Source organism: Pyrus communis, chromosome 15 (genome assembly GCF_041283825.1).
Source record: "Pyrus communis isolate YQ-2024b chromosome 15, ASM4128382v1, whole genome shotgun sequence".
NCBI classification, from domain to species: Eukaryota; Viridiplantae; Streptophyta; class Magnoliopsida; order Rosales; family Rosaceae; genus Pyrus; species Pyrus communis.
The window spans coordinates 24070877-24098056 of NC_142579.1; the positions used below are offsets into that span (position 1 = coordinate 24070877).

At 37.3% G+C, this 27180-nt stretch overlaps 4 protein-coding genes and 1 long non-coding RNA gene across 7 annotated transcripts; all 5 read right to left on the reverse strand.

The window, feature by feature from the left end:
* Positions 1-6869: 6869 nt before the first annotated feature.
* On the reverse strand, positions 6870-10509 carry LOC137745053 (peptidyl-prolyl cis-trans isomerase CYP40). 2 transcript variants are annotated; one of them, XR_011069659.2, is made up of 9 exons: positions 9814-10509; positions 9032-9532; positions 8847-8934; positions 8715-8767; positions 8166-8270; positions 8001-8076; positions 7482-7588; positions 7311-7408; positions 6870-7068 (listed from the first exon to the last, which is right to left on the reverse strand). XR_011069659.2 is itself a non-coding variant. In XM_068484923.2 (8 exons), the coding sequence occupies exons 1-7, from the start codon at positions 9982-9984 to the stop codon at positions 7497-7499; spliced, it is 1086 nt and encodes a 361-aa protein (XP_068341024.2). In that variant the 5' UTR covers positions 9985-10234; the 3' UTR covers positions 6870-7068; positions 7482-7496. The 2 variants fall into 2 exon arrangements, 1 of the variants encoding a protein (XP_068341024.2); XM_068484923.2 differs by lacking the exon at positions 7311-7408 and having other exon boundaries at positions 9814-10234.
* A 1444-nt stretch (positions 10510-11953) lies between these two features.
* On the reverse strand, positions 11954-16220 carry LOC137719138 (peroxidase 10-like). Its single transcript, XM_068458402.2, has 4 exons — positions 14721-16220; positions 14054-14245; positions 13718-13883; positions 11954-12549 (listed from the first exon to the last, which is right to left on the reverse strand). The coding sequence occupies exons 1-4, from the start codon at positions 14931-14933 to the stop codon at positions 12137-12139; spliced, it is 984 nt and encodes a 327-aa protein (XP_068314503.2). The 5' UTR covers positions 14934-16220; the 3' UTR covers positions 11954-12136.
* Positions 16221-16482: 262 nt separating this feature from the next.
* LOC148690742 (uncharacterized) lies at positions 16483-16891 on the reverse strand. Its single transcript, XR_015956775.1, has 2 exons — positions 16751-16891; positions 16483-16651 (listed from the first exon to the last, which is right to left on the reverse strand). It is a non-coding gene; the product is annotated as an uncharacterized LOC148690742 (long non-coding RNA).
* Positions 16892-18543: 1652 nt separating this feature from the next.
* Positions 18544-22882, reverse strand: LOC137709329 (mitogen-activated protein kinase kinase kinase 5). 2 transcript variants are annotated; one of them, XM_068448416.2, is made up of 10 exons: positions 22292-22882; positions 21303-21929; positions 21134-21221; positions 20761-20823; positions 20501-20664; positions 20208-20283; positions 19926-19985; positions 19722-19847; positions 19234-19443; positions 18544-19159 (listed from the first exon to the last, which is right to left on the reverse strand). In XM_068448416.2, the coding sequence occupies exons 1-10, from the start codon at positions 22651-22653 to the stop codon at positions 19058-19060; spliced, it is 1878 nt and encodes a 625-aa protein (XP_068304517.2). In that variant the 5' UTR covers positions 22654-22882; the 3' UTR covers positions 18544-19057. The 2 variants fall into 2 exon arrangements, with proteins under 2 accessions (XP_068304517.2, XP_068304525.2); XM_068448424.2 differs by having other exon boundaries at positions 22307-22802.
* Positions 22883-24904: 2022 nt separating this feature from the next.
* On the reverse strand, positions 24905-26640 carry LOC137709899 (uncharacterized). Its single transcript, XM_068448883.2, has 3 exons — positions 26161-26640; positions 25921-26050; positions 24905-25376 (listed from the first exon to the last, which is right to left on the reverse strand). The coding sequence occupies exons 1-3, from the start codon at positions 26551-26553 to the stop codon at positions 25150-25152; spliced, it is 750 nt and encodes a 249-aa protein (XP_068304984.2). The 5' UTR covers positions 26554-26640; the 3' UTR covers positions 24905-25149.
* Positions 26641-27180: the final 540 nt, after the last annotated feature.

The following is a 27180-nucleotide window of genomic DNA, read 5'->3' on the forward strand; positions in this document are numbered from 1 at the left end:
ACATCATCTTCATCATCCGCCATCGTAGGAGTATAGTCAAAGGTAAACAACTGTTGTCGGCTCATAATTTCTTTTTCTTTTTTTCCTATCAAAATAGGCCTTACTCATTGGAGTGTATTTCGAAGTGTTCATTTCCTTATTCATATCATCCATCTCTTCTTGTATTTGTTTAGCCCGTTCTTCATGCCTACACTTCCTTTCTTCCGCCTCAAGGGCATTTTGCTCTGCCAATAATCACAATGAGGCCGCCATTTCATGTTGAGCGGCGTAATCATCATTTGCCTTGCCCTTTTCCTTTAACCTTCGCGCCTTGTTTCGTCCCATAGCCCTAGGTATGGAATCTTCACCCGAAGACGGATTTTCTACCCTTGTTTGTTGAATGGTTGGAGATCCATCTTCATCCATATCTGCAGCTGAGGATGCAGTTCCAAACATCGGCGTAGGAGCTCTCTGTGGTGGATCTTCAAATAACACCCACCCTTTACAAATTTCTCAACAACTGTGAAACTGAAAGGGTTTCGAGCTGCTGTCCATATACAATTCCTCCGCTTGGCGTACCTAAAAAAAAAAAATTAAGGGAAATTAATTTATGAAATTAAATGTAATATAATTAAATATTTAAAATAAATTGTGAAAACACTTACTTCGTCGTAGTAATTAGCGCCGCTTTCAAGTCTACTTGCGGCTGCTAACAATGCTTGATGCCATTTGTTCAAACTTGGTTGAAGAAGTTTCTTCCATCTTGAGAGCAACTCCAGCGTTGGAGCCTTCCCCCCTGGCAATACACTATTCAATCCACCTAATGAACAGTAATTGCCCTTAATGAACAGTAAGTAGCCCTGGCAATAGAATTTGCATCTCCACCGTTACACTTCAATAGCCCTGACAATAGGCAATAAAATATTAGTATTTTTTTTATTTATAAAATTAATACAAAATAATTTTAATTGTAATATCGGATAAGATTTTTAATCGTTCTCGTTGCGCCACGTGTCATTATCCGAAGTATTATTAAATAATACAAAATAATACAAATAAATAATTATAATGAAAATAAGTAACTAGCAAATATATACATATATATATATATATATATATATATATATATATATAAGTAACAAATATAATGAAAATAAGTAAGAAGGCTTCAAGTTTAGTAAATAATGAAAATAAGTAACAAATAAATAATTATAATGAAAATAAGTAACTAGCAAATATTATAATAAATAATTATCATACAAATGTATACCTAGCAAATATATATATATATATATATATATATATATATATATATATATGTCATGTTAATCATAACATGGGGCTAGAGTTCCAAGTTTAGTAAATAATTTTAACCTTAAATATACACATTTTTTTTTCTTAATGTAAGTGATATTATACATTAATTTTAATGAAAATAAGTAAAAAATAAATAATACAAACAACATAACAAATAAATGTAACAAATAAGTAACAAATAAGGTAGATGATAATGAGAAGGTATTTATAGAAAAGTAAAAACAATTTTTTTTACAATTTTTTTCAGATTTTTCAGATATTTTTTTGAATTTTTTTGAATTTTTTACAATTTTTTTTTAAATTTTTATTCAATTAATTAATCTCTGCCGTTGGATATAAAAAAATTTGAATTCCAACACTCCAGATTGTGCCACGTGTCACAACGGTAAATTTTCAGATTTTTAAAACTATTTTTTCATTTATTTTTTAATTTATAAATCATTTTAATATCCACCGTTGATCTCAGATCGAACGGTGGATATTAAATCTGACTTTTTTTTTTTTACCGTTGAGATCTAACGGTCCACATTAACTGACCGTTAAGATCTAACGCACCGTGGGAAGCCACGTGGCTTCCCAACGGTAACTGACACTTTATTTTTTTAATTTTTTTTGTGTCGGCGACGCGCCCCCACGCGCGGGTGGGGTGCACGCGCCTGACACAAAAAAAATTAAATAATGCGCTGACGCCACCCTGGCGTCAGCATTGCGTCACCCCCACCTCGGGCTCAAGGCCTGGCAATCCCTCACGGGCCTGGCCCTCGGGCCTCCCCCTTCCATCCGGCTCCCCCACGCTGGAGCCAAGCCACCGGCCCTCGGGCCATTGTTTTGGACCCCTTCCCCCGAGCAAAACCCCACGCTGGGGATGCTCTGAAGAACAACTCTCGTGGTTTCGAATATTCACTGGAGTGGTGCCTTCATAGGACTCTAAGTATTTTTTGGACACATGAGTCCAAACACCGTCATTTATTTGACAATTCCCCCTCACACTATCTTCCGACACCCATCTATAAGCCTTGCAAAGAGCTTCATCTTCTTTTCGGGTCCAAGCCCTACCTTTCATTGCAGACGAGGCCGTTTCAAAATTATTAAAAAAATTGAAGGATAGATTTTTGAAAGGGGAAGGAAAATATGAGAGTTGAAATGGTGTAGGAATGGTGAAAATTTTGTGAGGAATGGTTTAGGTATTTATAGGAAAAAAGATAGATTATTATTATTATTTTTTTTTTTTTAAAAGGCCCAAAAAACCTATAAAAAAAATTGAATCCAACAATAACTGGCACCAGCTAGCCGTTGGATTCAAAATTCTTTTTAAGAATTCCTGTCGGTTATAACCGACAGGATGAATCAGTTTTCTGGCCAGCCTCAGGTTGGCTGGTTGGTTGGTTGCAGCCAGCCCTCCATCCCTTTCAGATTCCGTGGGGTCTTCTCAAATTCCAAGAGCCCTCTGGCCTAGCCCTCAATTGGAGATGATTTTTGGGCCTTTAGCCCTCTGGACCCTTCGGTCGAAGATGACCTCAAGTTCCAGAGAAAAGGAAGATAAGAAACGTCCCCACCATTTGCAATTATTACCTAATTGGTATAGGATGCGAAATGATCACAATAATTGGTATAGGATCCGAAATGATCACAATCAGAAAGTGTCTTTCCCGCATCCTCAATAATTGGTATAGGATGCGAAATGATCAGAAAGTGTCTTTCCCGCATCCTCAAATGGATAGGGAAGGATGGTTATCTTTCTTAACACCACCACATAAAGTCATATTAACACCACCACATAAAGTCATATATGGAAGGTTCAAAGTTCACAGAGAAAAGAAAGTAAGTTTACTAATAAGCTTTCCAAATTAATTGGGAAAAGTACCCACATGAAGCCACAGTTCTTATCTAAATTCATATGGACTATGTAAATTTGAACCCCATGAATTAGAACATAGGCCGAGTAACAAATGCAAGGAATCCAACGGCCGGAGAGAGGCACACCGGTTTAAAATGGTTTAAAATAAAGTGTGAAGGCAACGTTAACGACGATAATTCATGGACACAAATCACTTCAAATACTATGGACGTGAACAGGGACGAAGCCAGAAATCTGTATGGATGGGGTTATTGTTAAGCAACAAAGTCACAAAATAAAAAACTAAAGAATTTACTAAACAAATACTTATATATTAATCCATAAGATTTTTCATTCAAAATATAATACCCCTTGACGCATGTTCATGATTGGAAAGCATTGCACGACAACTTCATTACCAATACCATCAAATATCTCTTTTATATAAAATAACCAAGTTATCATCCATCTATTGATATCCCGTCTGATTTCTCAATCGATTCTTCAGAAATTTCATGGCAAAAAATGCTCTTTCAACTTTGGCAATTGCAACTAAAAGAGTTAATAGTAATGTCACAAACAAGTAAACCAGTTATACACCTTGCTAATGTCACAATCATGCACATTTTTGTTTGCCAAAAAAAACTGAGCGGGCGCATCCGCCCCCTTTGAGCCCAAGGTGGCTTCGTCCCTGGATGTGAACCATCTCAAAGCAAAATGTTCAATGGACTTCCTAGTTTAAAAGTGTTTGGACTCGTGCCATGTCAAATTTCAAATGGCACAAAGCCATGTCAAGTCTCAAGTGGCACGAAGTCACATCAAAAATCTCAAATGGCACAAATCCACATCAAGTCTCAAATGGCGCGAAGCCGCGTCAAATTCCAAATGGCACGAAGCTGCGTCAAGTCTTAAATGGCACGAAGCCGCGTCAAGTCTTAAATGGCACGAAGTCGTGTCAAGTCTCAAATGACACGAAGCCCCGTCAAGTCTCAAATGACACGAAGCCGTGTCAAGTCTCAAATGGCATGATACCACGTCAAGTCTCAAATGGCACGAAGCCATGTCAAGTCTCAAATGGCACGAAGCCACTTCAAAATTCAAATGGCACAAAGCCGTACAAAATCTCAAAAATTATACAAAATCATTCAAATTTCAAAATGGTGCAAAGCCTATTCTAAATCCAAAATGGCACAAAGCCAATTCAAAGTCCAAACACAAGACATAGCCATACCAAAATCATTTGTAAACTATGCCGGTTTGATTCTGCCAAGGATATGTAGGCAATCTAGTTCATATTTTAGACGCAACCGCAAAGCCCCAAACACAAAATCTTTCCTTTTTAGTGGTCATTCAGTCGCTAAAAATCCCAATCCATTCTGAACTACATGAAGTTTGATCATGCCAAGGGGATGTAGGCAATCTAGAGATTCAATCTAGAAGCAACAGCACAAATTCAAAAATACCAAATCGAATCCCTGGTTCACTTCAACCAAATTCACCATCAAATCTAAATCGAATCCCTGGTTCCACTCAACCAAATTCACACAAAATCCAAAACCAAATCCCTGATTCATTCAACCAAATTCACCACAAATCCAAATCGAATCCCTGGTTCATTCAATCAAATTCACCACAAGTCTAATTAATTTATTGACCACATTTCTAACAAAGGTAAAACATTTACTATGGTTATCAAAATGACCAGTAAATTTGGTACGAGTAACATTATTTTAATTGTGTTTATTGTGAAAATTATAGGATGACTCGTTGAGTGGCAACAATACATCGATCGATATAGCGACAGAGAAGAATCTAAAGAGGTTTGTGGAGATTGGGGAGGCAGTATTCAAGAAGCCAGTGTCACGAAGCACTGGTCGATTTTGCTAAAACCCTCTCAAAGGGAAGCTCAGATAAAACAATTCGAAGCTCAATAGAGACAGAAATGTTTTAATTTTTTTTTTTTTTTTTTTAATATTTCATGTTCATGAATTCAATTTCAAATTTTAGTTCAACATGTACGCATAGTAAATTCGCCGGATTCAGTCAAATTATAATAAGTATTATGATACAATAAAATTTGTGACAATATGTCATGTAGTTTGGCTTATTTATACGGTCAATTGATATGTGGTGAGGGATAAATTCAAACTCAAGATCAATGTCTGGAAAAAATGCTAACCGCCAGAACTACAAGGCAGTACTACTTTTCCTGCTTGGCTTTGTATCTTCTATTTAGTACATCCACAAAAATTTTCCAGAACACTATCAAATCAATCTCTTAAATATCCTAAAAACAAAACAAAATATTCAAGAAAAAAGGAAGTCAAGGAAGACCTAGCTATGGGTGGATGATATAAAGTAGAACAGTTCTAAGCTATAAAAGTGTATTTTGGTGTTTACCAAACAAGAGATTCTTGCGTACGACTGGCCGCATGCAACAACAGGATCATACTTATGTTATTGGCCACATGAACACGTGGTCTGACGGTCGTGCACTAGATTTTCTTCCAACAGACGACATCAGACAAAGATATTATATAGGACATTTCTTCAGACAAAGATCCGGTGACTACAAAGTACAGCTTGGAATATCAATTTTGAATCTATCTATAATTTTGAAACATGTCTTGATTGGAATTCCGGCCAAACAAAAACGTTCACAACTTAAAACAAAAGCAGAAGCAACAGATCACAAACAACAAAACCAGGAAAAGGTTGCTCTATAAATAAACAATGAAGGCAAATGATCAGGCAGGGGTTCCCGAACACCCAAGTGCGAAGAGCATATGGAGCTGTACGACAAGCAAAGAGCGCAAAGCTACTCCTGCAAATCGAAAGAGTGGGACGAAAGCGAAGACAAAGTGGGGTCTAAGATGGCGGAACTGATAAAGACCAACGAAGAGATCAAGAAAGCTAAAGAGAGCACCATGCAGGCGTGGATAGACTCCAGGCCTCTCATTGATGAGCTTGAACTGCTGAAATGCGGCCTTGCAAGTGCTGAGAACCCATGTGACACACCCAGTATCATCTTGGACCTTGAATCACAGCTTGAGACGACAAATAAGAGCATCAGATCCAAAAAGGAGGAACAACACAAGGCGACGAGGATGATCAATGGAATAAATCAGGCACTGGATCAAATGCGTCAAGAGACGGAAAGGTTTAAATGCGATGCAGATGAAGAATTACAAGCAAGATCAAGACTGAAGCAAGGCCTTCTTATGAGGAGACAGACTCTGCGAACACTGCAACTTGGACTTGAAGCTGTACGAATAGAAAAAGAAGCACTTGTTGCATCGGAAGAAGAAGCACTTAAATACATAAACTGTTCACAGATGGAGAAAACAACCATCCGTCTCACTCAGGAAGTGTACCATGCCTTGGCAAAAAGAGCTCAAGATGAAAATTTTCTTTCAGACTGGCGTGTTTTGGTTGCATCAGAACAGAAACTCGCAACGGAGGCAAGCAGAAACAAAGCTTTGGAAAAGTTGAACAGATTACTCTCTGAGAAAATATCAAGAGAAGGGGAAATAAAAGAAGAAAGTATAAGTGGAGACGGACACAGTGGAGATCCAAGAAACAGGACGGGAGGCCAAAACACTAGAGATTATATGCTCCCTCAAGCTCGGAACAAGGCAATTGCCAAGACAAAACAGAGAAACCCAAGATCAAGAAGCAACAACAATAAGTTGTCTGCAAAGAAAAAACCATCCGTAGTGCAAAAAATAAGACAATATTTTGTAAGAAAGATAAAAGGGCTGTTCGGATGATTTCATACAAATTCAGAACGCAGCAATCAAGTTTTGAACAGAAATAAAGTCACATTTGCTAGTCTAACAGAAGGCGAATGCACTTGGAACAAAATTTGATTTAAGCTAGAGTATTCTGATTTTCCCTCAAGTCTTCTGCTAGTTGTTTTGCCCTTCATACAAAGCCTGAAAACAAGCAAGCTCCATCATAAATCGAGCAAAGATATTAACCTATTTCAAAACTGGGTTTAATCTTTACTGCCACAACTATAAGAAAAGCAACAAATGATCAGATCGATAAGATCAGAAAAGAAAGTTAATAATCTTGCAGAAGGCAAAGGTATCCTATCTGGAATCTCACAAACATTAAGGGTTGCATACAAGCGCCTGACCATTTGCAATATGACGAAGGGGTAAAAGTTTGATACCTGATATATCCTAGGGGCCAACTAAGACTTTTAACAGAATATTTTAACCAGTTGACATTGCCGAAGGAATCAAAATTTATCCATACTATGTGCAGCCTCTGCATAGCATAAACAAAAAACTCAGCCCAAAATTGGTTGATAACAAAGCAATACTGATAGAAACAAACTTACCATGTGACTGCGTAATCAGTGAAACATTCTTGAATATGCTTTTTTTTCTTGCTCAGACCTATTAGCAACCTTCTTCTTAGCAACCAGAAGCTCTTTCTTAATTCCTCCTGAAAAATAGAAAACATCATGAAAGGTCAGGAATCTGTCATTGATGGTATAATGTATCGTTGGTCTTGGTCATCCACTCTGAAATCATAGGGTTTGATTATCCAGTTATAACATGTAAGAGAAAATATTTGAAAAAACAACCACAGTCAAGTTAATGTCCATTTAGGTTCCCACAAATCTGGTTTGCCGTTGGGAACAATGTGCAAATTTATCGTAACTAAAATTCTGGAAGGAAAAAACATATAAAGCATTTGAAAGATTGGCATAACAATCCTGTAACAGCTCTCTGATCTCAAGAATCCGAACCTTGGCAAACTTTAACGATTACAAGAAAGAATAACCTAGTTGGCTAGTTCACAAAAGAACCTACTTTTCAGTATGAAGTTAGGTAAATAATCTAACACTACTGACCATCATTTGGTTCCAACTCCAGTGCTTTCTTGAAGCTTTCAACTGCAGCGTCAATGTCATTGAGTGCCATATAGGTCTGCAGGCAGCAAGATGCATAGAAGTCAGATCATAAACAGCAGCCAGAAAGCATTATAAATTCTTTTCTTGCCAATTAAAGATTATTACCTGGCCTTGGCGAAACAAAGCCTTCACATTGTCTTCCCAGTCACGCAATGCAAAGTCAGTGTCCAACAATGCTCCGTCTAGGTCTCCTAATTTCAACCTACAAGCCTGAACAGAAAACTCACATATCAATCAATCAGATAAAGGGAAATGCCGTTCTTTTTAGTTGATAACAGTGAAATCAAAGTACCACAAAAGAATATACAATACTCCTGAACATAATCAAGCTAGCCTTTGGGGAAGTATTCATAGTTATCTTCTAGGTATCACAGAAACTGAAAAGCGATGGTACTTTTCATTTTGTCCAGCAGGTTAATTTGAATGTGATTAAGTTACTGTTACACAATTTCGATGTCTATCACTACCACTCATAAATGTACAATTTCTGCAATACAGATAGCTCAGCAAATTGTCATTTACATTTTACACTACTGAGCTGAAGATATTGGTTTACTTATCCATACATGTAATTTTGTTTTCATTTCAAGAAGGTTTCTTAGAGAATTCATTTAACATCAAGTGCTTTCAAAATTGATACATGAAAATTCTTACTGAGCTATTAGTAAATATCTGAGACTTTGTCTTCCGCAAAGAGGAGCTCGTTTCTGTACAATAAAAAAGATAAAGCCATAAGATGATGAAACAAAGTAAGGGACACTCTATAGTGCAGAGCAAATGGTGTACCTTCATCAATTTCTTCCAGCTCCCAGCATATATCCACGTAGCGCAAAGCCTTGCGATACTTTCTAAGGGCCATCTTATAGTCTTGCTTCTGTATAAAGATCAGAAATCATACTATTGGGTATTAGTGAATGAAATGTATGACATAATTTACCATAGTTGTGATATTAAATGCAATATCTCATTACCTTGAACTGTTCGTTTCCAATGGCCTTAATAGCATCCACAGCCGTAACCCACCAAGAAATGTCCTCTGGTTTTGTATCAAGATCAGCAGGCCAATCAGGATAAACATCACCATCTTTGAAGAAGTTACACACCCCATCATCTGCTCCCTCAGGAAGCTGCCCACAATCCGAAATAACGACTTCTTCGATAGGCAAGTCGCCGTCTTTCGTGTTCAAATGTTCAACCGAACGAACCACGCCCATGCCCTTGATCACCTTCCCAAACGCAACATGTTTCCCATCAAGATGGGAAGTCCGAGTGGTGGTAATGAAAAACTGAGAGCCATTGGTGTCAGGGCCCTTATTAGCCATGGACAGCATCCCTTTTCTCTCATGCTTTATGTCAAAGTTTTCATCTTCAAACTTCAACCCATAAATCGACTCTCCCCCGCTGCCATTTCCAGCCGAAATGTCTCCACCTTGTATCATAAAACCTTTGATAACGCGGTGGAAACAAACACCCTGCAACAAGATGCAATGCAATTCTTATTGCAACTCCACCCCATTAACAAAATTACAAATTCTTGCACATACACACAGAAATTAAACAAAAACCTACCAATGTAAAAATCAAAAGAACAAAAACCCACCAATTTAACAATAGAAAAACAAGACCCCACCAGTGTTACAATGCAAAAACCAAAACCCAACAATGTTACAATCAAAAGACAAACCCAGAAATAAAAATTGAATCTTTTGACGAGAGAGAGAGAGAGAGAGAGAGAGAGAGAGAGAGAGAGGACCTTGTAATGCAGAGGAGCATTGGTGTGGGGGCCAATGCCCCTCTCACCAGTGCAGAGAGCTCTGAAATTCTCAGCTGTTTTGGGGACAATGTCATTGTAGAGTTCCACTACTACTCTTCCTTCTAGCTCTCCTCCAATGGTCATGTCCAAGTAGCACCTTGGCCTCCCCATTTGTGAATAACCCAGAAGAAACTTAACTAAAATAAAAAATTGGAAAAGGGGAAAACTTAAAACCCTAATCCCGCTTTTATAAATTTGAACTGGTTCGAGTTCGTCGCGAGACTCAGTGACTCAGTGAGACCAGGTCGCTTCACAGTTCACAGTCTTCCATACTATGCCTATGAAATATCCGTCTCTTTGAGTCACCAGAGGCTGGTGGGGAGGTGTAGGCGGGTTAGATGTGAACGGACACGTGATGTATAGTCGTATGATCTAATCATATTCGTTTAAATTAAACATTTTACATTCAATTTTTGTTCGAAATAAATTTAAATTACATTATTTCTAAGGTACCATCAGTCGTGAGATGTACAAGAGGACGTGGACGGACACTGACTCCTATAGGGGCAGGACACTGCAGGGTATTTTGGTTGCTGTAGAGGGGTCAGCGGAGATGGGTATTGTTGGAAAGTAGCGAGATTTGACTGAAGATATATGGGTGCAACTCACTGTACAGGACTCTGCGTGCGCTTCTTCGGATGGCAATGGATCGTGCTCGGGTTTAATCGTACGGTGTTTGTGCTCTAACGCTGATCGTGTTTGTGCCACCTCTTGAGTTGACATTTGTCTTATTTTTATAACTACATATTAATAAAAAAAATTGTGTCAACAAAAACATAGTGAAAAAACTATTCAATCTTTCATCATAATACTAAAGCTAGGGACAGTAAAGTAAATTTATAAAATAAAATTTGCTTTTTTTCTTTAAGCATTACTTACAGTTAATTTTAACATGTTTAATTAAAAAAAAAAAAAATTAAACCTCTTTCCCTCTCTCTACTCTCATGTTCTCTCTCCCTCTCTCCTTCAATTTTAAAACAAAAATAAAACATTACACACATACTTTGTGTGTAGATATATACTAGTTTTTATTTAAAAGAGTAATGTGATATTGTTTACTAAAATGTAGATTGTAGTCTCTATATCATTTCTCATAATATAATAAATTATATTCTTCATTGAAATAATGAGAAAAATTATCATTTTAGTGATACAAACGAAGATCCTCTCAAATCCTCTTTATGAGAATCTCGGGAATTCTCAAATCACATCCGTTTATCGTATATCGTGTGATAAGTTTTCGTCAGGTACTGTTTATATTTAATTTTAAATAAAAAGCTTTACAATGATGTATGACTGCACAATATATGATGAACGGATGTGATTAAAGGATTTTGAGATCCTCACAAAGAGAATCTAGAAAGGATCCTCATTCTATTTATACAATATTAAGTTAATAGTGCTAATTGTGTTTTAATTATGTACACATCAAGTCATGTATTCATCTTGATATTGAGTGCCGTTTCAAAAATTGTCACCCTCACATGATGATCATATAAACACATAGTAGCATGTAGTCGATAATAGGAAAATGTTTCTCAAAGAGAATATTTTCACATATTTTGGATGAGGTTTGACCCCTTTTTTTTTTTTCTTTTTTTTTTTTTTTTTTCACAAATGATAGCATTAGTTGTTAAAATGTTAGTATTAGATGGAGGATAGAACCCGCACCAAGTGCATATGCATGTGATTGCTTTCCGCTACTATCATAAGGTGCCATATGCAGTTTGGCCCAGTTCCTTTGATTAGTCTCTTTTTTTCATACCATAGCTTCAAATTGAGTAACGTGATTTCCCCATATTTTTCTTTTCTTTATATAGATGCTGACTTATTTTTGGTCTTTGATTATAAAAAGATGAATTAAAACTCACAGGGACATAAATAACTCGAGTGTGCATAAATCATTTCCTTGTGCTATTTTCATTTTTTCAAAAAGAACATGGTCAATTTCAGTTTGACACAACCCATGTAAAATCTATATCTTTTTAGAGTGTGAATAACAACTTCTTTTAAAATTTATACCCTTACAGTTTTCTGAAAAACATAGCTATATCTTTTACTAGTTGGCAAAAGCACAAGTTACAAATTGTTTCATCGTTAATCCTTTTATCCGTCTAACTGTTAAGCATAACTTTTACTTACCAACAAGTACATATATAAGCCGTAGGATTCTCACTAGAAACTCCTAAACATGGTATTATGACATTTTCAACATCATACATTTAACACAAACACACTAACATCAATAATGCAGTATACCCTACTATTTATTCACCACCCTACAATTCTTCCTGATTTCTCCATTGCTTCCTGTGAGTACACCAAGATTGGCCATCTTCACCATCGATGCTCCAAAGTCGTTGTTAAACAGAAATGGAAACTTGCTGTAGCTAAGAACCATGGAAGCAGTTCTATTATCCCCCATAAGCACTTGGTCTGATTGGAGAAGTCCAGAATTGTTGACTAGGGTTTTATAGTAGATGTTGTCAAACTTGGCTGAAGTGACTGGATCAAAAGGAACCAGATTGGTATCGGAGTCGGCTTGATTAGGGCACACGCTTTGCAGGTTTTGTAAACGTGAAGTGTCCAGTGTTGGGTCAGGTTTGCCAGAGTCATCAAAGTTGAAGAGTCTAGTCTTGAAAGTGAAGCATTGAGCAAACCCAATTGTATGTGCACCTGCATGGAGAAAAAAAAAATATACATGGTTTATTAAGCTTTGTAGTTAGGGGCGGATCCAAAGAGGGACCAAGGTGGTCCCAGGACCACCCAAAAGCTGGAAAAACGCCCATGAAGGTCCTCTGGGGACCCTCCAAATGTTTCGGCAGGGGGGAGAGATCTACTCCTAAGACTATATAGGCTACGCCAAGGCAATTATTTTGTCAAATAATGTTATAGTCCATTCAAAACCTGGTCCATCCATGGAGGAGGTGAAGGAATTGCAGGGCTGCAGCTGCTTTCTCGCGAGGAAGATGAAAGAGACGCTGACTCTCTTTTTTTCCTTACACGTTGTCGTTTTGGATGTCTCAAGTAACATCTTTATGGACTATCGAATTTAAGAGTGATAAAAGCCCACTAACTTTAAAGACCTTTAATTTGTTTATTTCTTCTGGAAGTTGCCCATTTTTTTAGATAATTTAATAGAAAAAATAATTGATTTTAGAGAACAATTATCTTCTTCTTCTTTTTTTTTTTTTTTTTTTTTTAATTTCGTAAAAGATAGAAAACTATCAATGTAAGAGAACGAGGGAATCAAGGCCACTATGGTCTAGTAATATTCCTCTTCACTTTTAAGTGAGAGGTCTTAGCTTCGATTCTCACCAAAGGCGAATCTGAACCACATTATTACTAGCTCATTGTGAGGCTAAACCCACCCCCTCCCCTTTTGGTGTAGATATCGTTTGTTCAAAAAAAAAATGTTTAGATTTTGTAACTTGTGTTGTTTTTACCATGATTTATGGATGAAAAGCTAATGTTTAACTTTTTAATGTTATTTTTCCTTAATTTATTTTTGGATGTCTTACATTCGAACCACCCTATGTTAAAATCCTGGATCCGCCAATGTTTGTAGTCATCCAAAATTTTATATATAAAAACGGCCACTATAACAGGGCTGGTCCTAAGATTCCTATGAGCATGCGTGCAACAACAAAGAAAACCCTTAACGTAGGGCAAAATTTTGAGTTTAACCGTGAATCCCTATATATAACACTTATCACGGTCAAGTGATCACGTGTTGAGTGTTATATGGTGACGATCACTTATTGAGTGTTATATGGTGATGAGAACATATCTCCATGATGTATAAGAATATCTTTCAGTAGTAAAGATGACATGGGAAGCAAACCTGAGAGCACAACTACATCCTTTAAGTCAAGGCCTTTGGCTGTGAACTTTGCAGTGATGTTTTCCAAGGGCTCAAAGGGTGATGGCAATTGTTTATTAGCTGCATCTTCACTTGCTGTTGTGCCATCTCTACGACCCAAGGGTACTGGCCAATATGGCCCTCCACTCTAACCAAAAAATAAATATATGAGTGCTAGAATCAGTCACTTACACATACATGAGTTAATCTTGACCGTTCATGTGCAACTGATTGTACCATTTTCCAAGAAACAATATAAAAGATAAACCATGTGGAAATTTTAACTAGTTGGAGTTGTTAAATGAAGAAGGTGCTTACAAAATAAACGGCTGCTCTTGATACAAGAGTGATTATGTCAGCGCAAGAAACAGTGGATGGGCAAGCTTCCTCCACCTTTGACTTGATTGTGTCAATCACCTCAAAACCTCTGGCTGAATTTTTGTTGGGTGCAGCATTTTTCTCCCCTTTAAAACTGCTGGTATCATCAAGTAGCAATGATGCATCACATCCCTACCTCCAACAAAATGGAACAAAATCAGGTTTCTAGTCAATTTATTTTGGCTCATAAAATAACCACAACTAGTAATCAGGTCATGCTTATACTTAATTAGACCAGTTCTTCTCTAGACAAGACGTACGTTTTTTATTAAAGAATGCACCGACAATGTGGTGCCAATAAGTGGTTGATATTAATAGTAGATAACATATCAATAGAAAAACTTATTAATGTAATATGGATACATTACTTGCATTACATATTGCTATGAAATTGTTCTTTAACAAAAAAACAACGTGTTGCGTAGAGAAAAATTATAATGCTTAGACAAACATAATTATTATGACACTCTTAAAAGGTCATCTTTCACTTTAAATTATATAAAAAAATGAATAAAAAGAAATGTAGAATAATATTTTTAGAGTGTCAATAATAGTACTCTAGACTTAGAAGTAAAAAATAAGAAATGAGGGAAGCCAAATTAATTACATTAACAAAGCAATCATGGAAGTGAAGCCTCAAAAGTGAGGCCGCAATTCTAGTATCATTTGCAATAGCTGACCAAACTCCAAAGTGAACAATCTTCGTCAGGTTGGGACAAGTTGAATCATAGAATTTAAAATCAAGCTGACAGAACACAAGATTAGGGCTTAGGAACAAGAGGCAAAGCAAGGTATTAAGAAAGGAAAGTTTGTGATCCATTTTCTGGAATACGAATATATAAATTCTCTAATTAAGTTGTCGCTAATACTTTGTGACAGTTCAAATGGTACTGAGTAGTGAGTAATTGAGGTATATTTATATAGAGAGCGAGAGTGTCAAAGACAAAGGAAAAGTGCATGAACTTGTGCAGATGCAGTTGATTATGTTATCTGGGGAGAGTGGTAGAGGCACTAGATTGTCTTTTTATTCAGTTGAGTTTGGTAGAACTGCATTTGTGTAATTAATGGGATCAAGAAGGCGGCTAGGTTGGGACTATTCATATTGCTCTAAGTGGTAGGATACTAGGATGATGTATTCTAGTCCTAGAAAAAAGAGCATTAGTTCATACTCAAGTTGACTTAAATTTCTTAATATCTTTTTTCTCAATAAATAATCGGATATGTAGAAAGATATTTTTATAGCAGAATAAATATACACTCAACAAAATTTGTCATTGCAAGGAGGAATTGAATTCATGATATAACATATATTGTAGTTAACGTATGCGAGTTAAGCCTGAAATGTCCTCCAACAAAGTGAAGACAACTACCACTAAACCAAAGGCTAATTAGTAATAAAAATGAAAACTGGGGCTTCATGAAAGTCCAAAGGCATGTTGTGACTCTCTGTTAGCCCTAGATAATCTTTGGTCTAATTGTTGGCTATATGTACTTGAAGGGTTGGAGACATTGTTCCAAAAATCTCCACCCAACGCCGCCTACTATATGTACTTGGAGGGTTGGAGACACTATTTTAAAGACATTAGGTGGTTAGTCACCGTCTCGATTAGTCCCAAGTGTTTGAAAATCAAGAAGGTGCGCCTAGACCTGCCTACCCTGCCTAAACCCGTCTAAGTATCCATCTAGGTTGTGACTCTCACGTAAACAGAAAATTGATAACTTTCATTTTGCATTTTGTTTTTATTAAAAATGTAAGAGATGTGTTGAATACTTGGATGAACACTCATTATATGTTTGTTCTACATGTCATTTTATTTTGTAATGTATGTATTCCAATACAACTTTGTGTTTTTTTTAAGTATAAATATGTAGTTATTTATACAATATATAATAAATTTACTTTAATCTGCTAAGTCTGCCTAGACTCCCCCCAATACCCCGCTTAGCTGCCTAAGCACTAGACCCCAATCCACCGCTCAACTGACGCGTAATATCTTTTAGATCCTTGCTATCAACTAGTGAAAATAAGCATAAGCATAGAGAGTGTAATGGGGGCTATAGTGAAACGGATCTATGGAAGCAGCCAGAAGGAAGAAAAGGGGATTGAACTTTGAATAGCAAGTATCACCATCCATAATGCTAAGTGGAAATTTAAATTATTACTCAAGTATTGATTAACATGCTTATTTCTTATTGTGACACATTATTTGGTTTAGAAATTTGATCTCTTTAACATTATCTTTATAAATAACTAGAAACTTTTGTCAACATAAATTTAGATTACAATATTAATTCTCTGCAAATAGTGCAACATCTAGATGTTGACAAAAGTGCTGAGAATTATCCGAATTCCACAAACACAGACCAAGAACACCAACTACTGTAGATTCCCATTATAGGATAATGTAATAGTACTGAATTACTAATACAACATAATTAAGTTAAAGTCTTAATCTAAATCTCTCATGATTCATCTAACAGAGATAACAGAATAAGTAATCAAAGCAGGTCTCTGTGCAGTCATAAAAGCAGGAACAGCTGCATCCAAACACAAAATTACACAAAAAGTACAAATTACAAGCTAATTAAACCATAAAAGAAGATAAATAGTTAACAAGAAATTAATTAGATAATTACCATTCATTGATGACTTTGTCCTTCTCATCTTCTTCTATCTCGAAATTCTTGGTGGAAGCATCTATGGCTTGTGCTGGTGGAGGCTCCATATCTGACCTTCACCTATCTTCTGAAATACTTCCAGAGAGAGAAAGAGAGGTGGAATAAAAGAAAATGAAAAATAAAAAATAACATATATGATGCACAACGGATTCGTCATTTTCCTAAAATTTGTAATAAATATTCGTTCTTTATTTTGATTTGACCAAATGAAAGGAAGAGAGAGAACTCATATCCTAATTTTAAAGGGCACTATCATGACTTGTATGTTTCATAATGCTTTTATTGATTTTGCTTATTTGCTTTTATACATTTCATAATTAGATTAAAGTAGTGTTATTTACAATTTTTTTTCTTTTATTGTACGCACTTTTGTTAATTTTTATACATTTATTATTTTTTATTTTATTCGATACGAAGATTGAAAATTAAAATGACGTGTGAGAGGTAAAATAAACGTGTAAATAGTATTATTCTTAAATTATTTTATATTTTATTAATTTTTTACAAAGATAACTTTTAAGTAACTATAATATAAATGGTTACGATAAGTATGAAGTTTTGTGGATGGATCACAAAGTGTTGAGCCAGACACTGTATCTAGAGAAATGCAAAAATTAAAGAGAAAAGTAAATGGTTTTGGAGAGTTGAAGTGGACCACTGCAGGAGTTGATAAGGCCATTTATCTGTGAAACTAATGGTGCTTCTGTGCATGCGTTACTTGCACTACCAAAATGTATTTCAAAGGTTTACCCTTTCGAGCTATTTTAGTTACGAGTCGTTTTCATTGATTGATGACTTCATTTTCTTTGTGAATAATGTCTTTCAGTTAATTTTTTTACACTATATATGCATTATATCAAAAGAATGTAATTTTAGGATATTTCAGGGCATTATATATTCTGAAGTTTTTAGTCGTTAAATCTTTTGTCAAAGATATCAACATCGAACGCGTAATATTCCCATAGCATAAAATACTTTAGAGCACCATAATATCTTTTTTACTAGAAATTGTTTTGGAGATTTTCCATTTGGGAGTGGTTTAATTATGTAGGAAGGACAATATTTCCCTGCTTCCCAGTAACATGCCATCATTTCAATGTGCAAACGTCATATTTGGAAACCGTTTAGTTGTGCATATGAATGAAAGGAATTAATAATTCATAATGAGGATATTACTTGTTACCATAATCATCGATTTGTTTGACACATGAATGATTAAACATCTCTGAGTCAATAAAGTTTTTTAAAGATGAACTTTAGACGATGATAAAGAGAAAAAAACAATTATGATTATGACGTTGTCCTATAAAATAATGTCATGTTAAATGAGAAGGAGGAAAGCTGCAAAGGAGGAAGTATTATCTTAGAATCCAAGAATTTAGAAGACTTATAGCATTTTTTTTTTGTTTTTTGTTAAAATCCAAGAACTTTCTGGTGGTTATTAGGATCTTCTTCTTTAATCCATTGTGTTCGGGTTCAACCATCACCCTTCTCTAGTGTAAATTAACATAGGGATATTGCTTGTATTAACATAGTGCTTTGGAAGCATATTTCATGAGGAGTTGTTTCAAGGTGCAGATGTATCTGTAACTCAGAAGTGCTTATTAACTTTCTTCTCTGCCAACTATAGCCAAAACTGCTTTTTTAGAAAAAACACTTCTAACGTTTCTAAACAAACCAAAAGTATAAAATGAAACTTAAAACAAATTTGCAAAATCAGATACCTTGTTAGTGCAAACAAAAGCACCAAGTGCAAAAATAATTTGAGCCCCTTGATATATAGAGATGTCATTTTTTGAGTCCACCAAATTATACACGAAGACGAAATCATCCTTCAGAAGGCCTTGTTAAAAGACTTCTGCTGAAGCTCTAAATTAGTTACTGGTATACAAAAACTGCTTCTAAATTCCCAGGGCAAGATAAACTTCCACCATCGAAAAGGATGGCAGAAAGAACCTACAAAACACTCAATGGCTGCGAGTCACGTACCAGAGTCTCATCCAGCACCTACAAGTCAAGAGCCGCTTCTCTGCAGAACTATGGGCAGAAAGGCAGCTATCGTTCCCTTTCCACCAGTCATCTGAAAATGCTATATGTTTCAGCATTGCGGTTGGCACAACGCAGAGCATCTGCAGGAGGGATGTGGTATTTGAATTGCAAACTGTGCTGGAGGAATTAATCCGGGAAGGGCCTCATGGTTAACTTTCACACGAAAATGTTGGCCAGTTCCACTGGAGAAAAGGCTGGACCCGTCAAGCTTGGCAATCACCAAATTGGGAATGCACTGCTCTGTGATCCAATTATGGCAGGAATCATCAGCGACTGATCAAATTTTCTTTCAAGTTCGACTGGACTATGGGATTTATCCTGTAGACATAACAAAAACTTTAAAAAGAATATATAAACTTTAATAAAACAAGTGGCATGGCATTTGTACTTACCGCGTAATTGATCCCATTAGATGCCTGAGTGCCAGGTGGGACATCCTGCTGCTGCGAGTTTTTTATGAATCGATGTTCTAATAACATGGCAGCAGTTGGCCTCTCTGCGGGATTTCTTTGGAAGGAGCAGCATAGGAAATCCTTACCCTCAGGTGACAATGTTTCCGGAATTGGTGGTGCATCCTTCATAACTTTAAACATGGCCGCAGCCTGAATTAATAGACAAGAGTTTAGAAAACTGACAGAGGGCTTAAATGCAGAAAGTTATGTATGAAACTCGAACCCAATTATATATTCACAATGTGAACTCTCGAGAGGCAGATGAGCAAAACTACAGGGCAACGAAGAAGCTAAAAAGAAGTTTATGATTTTATCGAACTGGGAAAGCATGCAGAAATTAGCAATTTTGACATAAACAATGGAGTAGGCCCATTCAAAGCACAAATTGAAACAAGTTTCATGGTAAAATACATAAGATACGAGCTTACCCCTTCATACTCACTCCAAGGAGGTTTTCCGGTGAACATTTCAATAATTGTGCAACCCAAGCTCCATATATCGACAGCAAGAGCCAGATCAGAGCTGGTATCTTTATGCATCTCAGCTTGCATCAGCTGCAGGAAGAAATTGTAGCAGTATTAGAGCAGTGCATAACACCATAGGCTGCCGCATACTAGTTAGCAAAATATTACCTCTGGAGCCATCCAGTATGGGCTTCCCTTTAGAGAAAGATTTCCTACGTGACCTGAAAGCTACAAAACAAACAAGTTTAAACTATGTCAGACCAAACTTAGATGGTAAAGAATAAATCCCAGAAAGTGATTTGAAACTATAACAATGTGATGACTGTAATGATAGCCCCATGAAACAGTGTGGAGAACCGCCAGATGATTAGATTGAGGAAACCAGCTCAAAATCTCAAAATAACTTAGCCTATTACCCTGCCAAGAGTAAAAAAAGCTACTAGCACTCACATGTTTTGCCATTCCAAAGTCAGCTAGCTTGACAACTCCACATGAATCGACAAGCAAATTAGCCCCTTTTATGTCCCTATCAACAGAACACAAAATAATATGCAGCCTAATTAACCCCAAGCACAATGCTATAGGCCCTTACACCAAAAAAAATTCTTCCACATTTGACAATGATAAAATTCGCATAGTCAGAACTCATTCTTATTTGCTACTCGAATTTAGTCTCACATTCCGTTTTTGTAAGACAAACTTTATGCTGATAATCGTACATTTGATTAAGAATGTGATGATACCTGTGTATTGTCTTTGTGCTGTGCAAGTAAGCCAACCCAGAGAGTATATGGCGAGTAAAATTGCGAACAACAGCTTCTGTTATGGCTCCACAATGTTCATGGACATATTTGTTAATAGAACCAGGATGGACAAATTCCAGATATATATAAAATCGATCATCAACCTGCATATACGAAAGTATGGTGTGATTTGTTTTAGGCAACACCGATGGACAAACATGAGCCTGGATGCCTAAACATGCATGTAACACATTACTCACTATTTCGCTTCCATAATACTGCACAATATTAGGATGCTTCAGCTGGCTGAGAACTTTGATTTCCTGATAAAAAAAATAAAAAAAAAGGTTTACAGAAAACGAGTAACACTGACATTGTAACATAATACATCACTCAATACACCTGAAGAACCAGAACATCATAGTCCACCAAAATATATTACATGAAAAATTATTTTGCCCCAATCTCAGTCCACAATGTACTTTTAAATTTTCGTGTTTCTATGAGAGATCAAAAAGCAGAAAGCCGTGCTGAATCGCTGATGCAGTGATACTCCAGAGGTTAAACAGGTAAATTAGGAAAAAGCTTATGTGATGTGTTACATTTGTAGAACAAAGTGAGAGTGATGATAACCTGCTGTAGCTGCTTTATACACTCTGCAGATTTTGGGTCCTCAGGAAATAACTCAACTTCCTTCATTGCACATAAAGCTCCAGTTTCTCTATTACAAACGAAAAACCTTCATCAGCATTTAGCAAAGCAAATAGAAACTATGATCAGCTGTTCATGGAACTGTATATACCTATTGGTAGCAACATAAACACTGCCAAATGTGCCACGCCCAATAAGCTTTCCCTTTTGCCATTGTCCTTTTACTGGCTGGGACTCTGGTTTAGGTGTGAGTATAGCGTGTGGTGAAGGTAGGCTAAGACTTGCTCCAGGAGGCAGAGGCAATGGATGGACTTCAGCATAACCATTAACCTCACGCCGCGCAGTGGAGACTTCAATTGATAATCTGGGAGGCAATGGCGATGTTGAGCCTGGCGGGATTTTGACATTTCGGCAGGGACTTCTATTTGATGGACTTTGTACAGGGGAATTATCATTACTCTGGGTGGAGTATTCTGACAAGGAAGGGGGAGGGAGCGCAGAAGTCATATCGCAAGTGGGCATCGCGGGGGCAGACCAGCCTTGATTTCCCACAGGAACAAGGTGTGGGAGAAGATCACCAGCACTGGCACTGTGTGGGCTGAATGTAGGACTCGAAAAAGGGCTAGCAGGTGCGCTCCAAATACGATTTGGAACTTCAAGCCCCAAGTCAGTATGATAGCTCTCTAAACCATTCCTACCTTGATTCCTCCTCGTAGACCTTGACCTTGATTCAAAACAATTCTCTTTATTTTTTCGCGCTTCCCGGCCAGCAAACACACTGAAAATGCAAGACATCTACGTCAATAAACAATGCATATGTGCAAATGAAGGAATTCAAAGGCCAAATCTGCAACAAACAAAGCAAAATCTGACAAACATGGAAATGTTGGTGCAATCAAAATCACAAACCCCTATCTTTTTCGATTATTAATTTAAGCATGTAATTAACATCCATTAATCGTTTTGGTTTTCGAAATCCAGTAATAGTATCATTTTTTTTTCTTTCAATTTTTTGTTTTCTCTAGAACTAAACAATATGAAAAGAAATTATAAATTTTTCTTGTCAAGAAAAAACAAATTATACGCAATATGAATCAAAGAGACGGCAATCTACAATCGCCGGAACTGCATCCGGAGCACCTCTCTCTCTGGCACCTCTCTTTCCATCGCGAGTCCGCTGCCAATTCCGGCAAAGGCAGCGGCTGAGGAGTCCCGGCTGCAGACGTGGTTTCCGGAAGCGAGGAACTCGAACCCGAGCATTTATGATTATTCACGGCTCCACCTCCCCCGTCCTGGTCTCCGCCGCCAGTGCAGATCAAAAGCTGCTTTTTCTGTCGGGTGAGCTTCCTCCTCGACCGGAAAATCCACCCTCTCCCGTCATCGCTGGCCTTCTTTTTAGGCGACTCCCCGTTTGCCGATCTGAACGGCGATGATGACGATGCCGACGAGGAGGAAGAAGAAGAGAAGGTAATGTTAGACAGCCAACCCATGGTGGAAACCATTCATGATCGTCGCAATCGCACAAACCCTAACAAATTTGGATATCGATTGCGGGAAGGCCTAGGAGGTCCAGGAGAACAAGATCCATGAGCGGCCTGGATCTTCGTCGAGAGACCTGCAGGCCATGAATGAATTCCCCGGGACGGTGTCGTTAACTCGGTTATTTGCTTTTCACAACGCGGTTTAGAAAATGGGTACGGCTCTCGCCATTTTTGAGAAATTGAGAGGTCCATATTATTGTGCTCCGTTTTCTCTCTAACCATGTTTGAACAACGCGCGCGCGCGCTTGGTTTTTCGTTTTTCTTGTGTCCCGGCCGTTAATTCTGTTATTTTTATTTCAAATTTATACATCTATTTTTTATTTTTATTTTTTATTTTGATGATAAGTATGGATAACTACCCAACCTTTGACTCTAAATTAGTCTTAACATTTTAACTATACTATGGAAATACCTAAGGTTTTGTGAATTAGATATCTGCTGGATCTCTAATATTAAGTAAAGATATCTCAACGTTAAGTGATGACATAGACATATAAATTGAAAATTCGAGCATCCCGTTCAATATATTTGTCAATGTCATTAATTCACGCTCTAGTGACCTAACATATGTCCATTGAGTAGTTTGGTTAAAATGTTTTAAAAGGTTTAGACTAATTTAGAATCACCCTATAAGGTTGGGTGTAGGGAGAGTCCAACAAATGTCGGTGAGCGATCCATATTCTGCGATTTACGTAACTGATACCATGGAGAAAATTAAGAACAAGGTATATATGAATTTTCTGTTGCAAAGTTTCTGTAGGTTTATATGTTTGTACAACATTTCTATTTACCTAAGACTCTCCCTTCAAATTGCTGCATGCCTTCATTTTACGTGTAGATTGTTGGATTATGTGGCCAAGTGGCCATATCTTTATAATAAACAAACCAAAAAGAAGAAAACATCTTTCCTTCTTTGGGGAGAAAAAAAGGGAAAAGATGTTTGTTGTCTTCACCACCCGTGGGTGTTGGTTCAAAGAAAGAGAGAATTTGCTTTTTATAATGAGAGCTCATTCATTTTCGGTTTGGAAGAAAAACAAGGAGGAAGAAAGAGAGCTCATTTTTCTGCAGAGAGAAGGAGAGTTGCAGAGAGCCCAAAAGGAAGAAGAAGTTGCTGCTTCATTTGGTTAGTAATCATCCATCAAAGTAGTTGTTGTTGTAATAGCTTTGAGCTAGATGTATAGAGAAGAAATTATTCATTATATTTCTTTCTCTATTTGTTTCTTTGGTGTGTGTGAGCTATTGGGTGTATTGGGCTTTTGGGTTGTGAGATTGCCAACACTTTGTAAACTCCCATTTGGTTGATAGTGGATTATTGGGTGAGCTCCTACTGCTCCGAGGACGTACTCCAGTTACACTGACTGTTGAGGAACCTCGTTAAAATCTTGGTGTCTTTTATATTTTGTTCTTGCATTTCTATTTGATATATTTCTTGTGGGTTAGCTTGAGTTGGTTCCAAAAGATTTTGGTGCTTTCTTAGCACAACATAGATAAACAGGCATGCCGCATGCATTATCTGGTGGACAAAAATTTCCAGAGGATCAGAATAAGTTTGGAGCAAGAAAATCTTAATCTACTCATCCGTCTGCAGTTGCATGGAAATTTGATGTTTCATGTCTCGTAAGATTTGTTTGTCAGTAGTTGGTGCCTTGTAACTCAAGGAATAATTGTACCTCGTGGACAATACATTGTGCAGGTAGACGTACAATCAGTTTCTTCCTAGAGGACGATGCTAAACTCGAAGATATGCGAAAGGTGAGACGGTTGATGTAGTATTGTATTAGCAGTACAATTTATGCGTGTGTTAAGTTGTTTGCTAATTTGCTTCGGTGCTTCTGAGGAACAGAAAATGGTTCAGATTCAGAAGGCATGATGAGTGGTGATGTTAAGGAGCTGCTCAGTGAAGGTGATGTTAAGGAGCTGCTTAGTGAATTTTCGACGGAAATAGTAGGAAGAAATCGTTGGGCTGAGGAGATGGTGGATGCTTTTAAGGCAGTGAGGCCGTTCCCGGAAATGTTCGACTAAAGTGTTGAGGCTGTAGTCTGCAGGCACATCCATGAATATCATCACTTACTAGTTTAATTGAAGGCTTGTATAACATTGACAACTTACTTAGAATTAGATGGAGCTAATTACGCATTTGTTACGGTGTTAACGACGACGAGATCGACATGTATGCGACAATTATAATGTAATATATGCTTAAGATCAGGCATGTTCGGATAACCATTATAATAAAAGCACAGATGTAACAAAAACACGGATCATATCAAGAGTGCTACAACAAAATCCAGCTGATTATGATCTAAACAATCACGATTGTTTTACAACTTGAGAATCACACAGCATATGGCGGCGGGCAAATCTGAAGCTTAGGATAAATCAAAGACTTATTATACTTCTTGCTTCTACTCATGATTCATGTCAATGCAGGAAAGCCGTAAACCTGTGCCTTGGTGACTATACTCCTGCAGATTCTGGGTTCTCCAAATTTGTTGCGACTATCTTACATATGGGCATGGTTTCGTTCTTACTTAGAAGCTTCATGGAAGGATGAACCTCGACGTCAGGAATGAACACCCTATCTCCTATATCTAGATTGCTGACATCCACCTCAATCTTTGTAGGAATGTGCTCAGCCGGTCCCAGGTACTTTAGGCTGGTTCTAATTTTGTTCAGATGGCCACCTGTTTTGGCACGAACAAGTCATAATCAGTTCACTGTCACATAACCTCATACTTAACCAACACAAATCAGTCTCTAAAGAACGCATGAAAACAACATGATGCGTCAAATAGGGACTCCGATAGTAACAAGCTTTTAAACATTTTACATGCACCGTTATATATATATAAGAATGTGAGCATCCAACCTGGTAAAAAACTGCAAAAGAGTGGAGCGGCCCAAGATCATTTAAACTATCATACAACGCGTAGAAGCACACTCTTAACAATAAATATCCTTATAATCTCAACAAGAACAACAACAACAACAACAACATAAGCAGCTGCAATTCTGTTTTCAATACGTAACCGCTATAGTATAGATGCATAGAGGATAGAAAGAACAGCCTTTAAAGCAAAGCAATGTACCACATCCATAACCAAAATTTTCTCTCTTCCTAAACCATCCAACTTCGATGTTACAGTTTACGGATCGAACACGCAAGCTTCTGTTTACCAAAGATATGAAACAAACCTAACAATGTGCAACCAAAGAAAATCAAATTACCTTTCTTGAGACCAGGACAAACATCTTCACCCTTGAAAACAACAGGGACGTCAACTTTCAGCTCCGAGCCCTCATCCGCCCAAACAAACACCAAATTCAGAATCTTCCCACTCTCTTCGTCCCTATGAATCTACACAAAAACACAAATTTTAAATAACTCAGAAATTTTCAATTTTTTTTTATTTTTATATTATTGGAAATTGTATCGAATTATAATGGATGAAGAAAATGAGAAATTGCCTTGATGGGTATGACATTTCCGGATTCGAGCAAATCCAATGACCCGGACCCGGCTCGGATCTGGAGGGGGAACCGAGTGGAGCAGAAAAATGGGAGTTCTACGGACTTGAGAATGGCCTGAATCTGCTTCCTTTCGGTGGTCAGCAGGTGCTTCCTGGACACCGGACGAGCGGCGGCACTGGTAGGATTTAGCTGCTGAGAGAACACGACGGCTGGGATTCGACCTTGAGCTCTGTCTTTGACGGAGACTCTGTTTCCAGTGACTTCCCGAGGGATGGCTTGGATCGTGTGGTACAATGCCGCGAAGGATGAGAATGGAGGTTGGGGTCCGGAGCTGGGGTTTTGCAGAACCGCGCGGAGGTTGCTGCCGGCTGCGCGCCACCGATTGGCCATTTATTCGGGTGGTTAATTTTGGTCTCTGGATTTTTCCGCCGAGGGTTTTGTGTTTAGTTTTGGGGTTTAAGGGTCTGGTAGTCTGGGGAGAGCTGAACTTTACTTAGCAGAGTAATGGGCTCATTGAATAATGGACTACGCCTTTAACTTCCCTATTTGTTCTTTGGTCAAGCCCAATGTTCAAAGGTAATTTTCTTAAGACCATATGGTCATTTACTCTTTTCTATAAAAGTTAAAAAGTTATCTAGACAATATACACCTACCCCTTCTTTGATAGGGAAAAATGGTTTTAGTTTAACCGTCGCACCGACACATGGTGTTATCAATTTATATGTTATAAAATGACTAGAGATACTTTCTTAATCTAAGGCATATTAATATTAAATCTATAATGTGTAGAACTAATTGTGGTGAGAGACGTATGAGTAATGACATCATCGAGGAAGGATTAGGGAGTTTAGTTCACACACCAATTTTAATCTCTCACACACACCTTCTTGTTTCTGGCTATCAAATCAAACCAAAACAACAAACATAATTAAACAAGAGTGTATAAGGAGAAAAGAGTATGTGTTTATCAATTCTCATGTTGCTAGTACAAGCGCGGACTCAAATTTGGAATCTCTT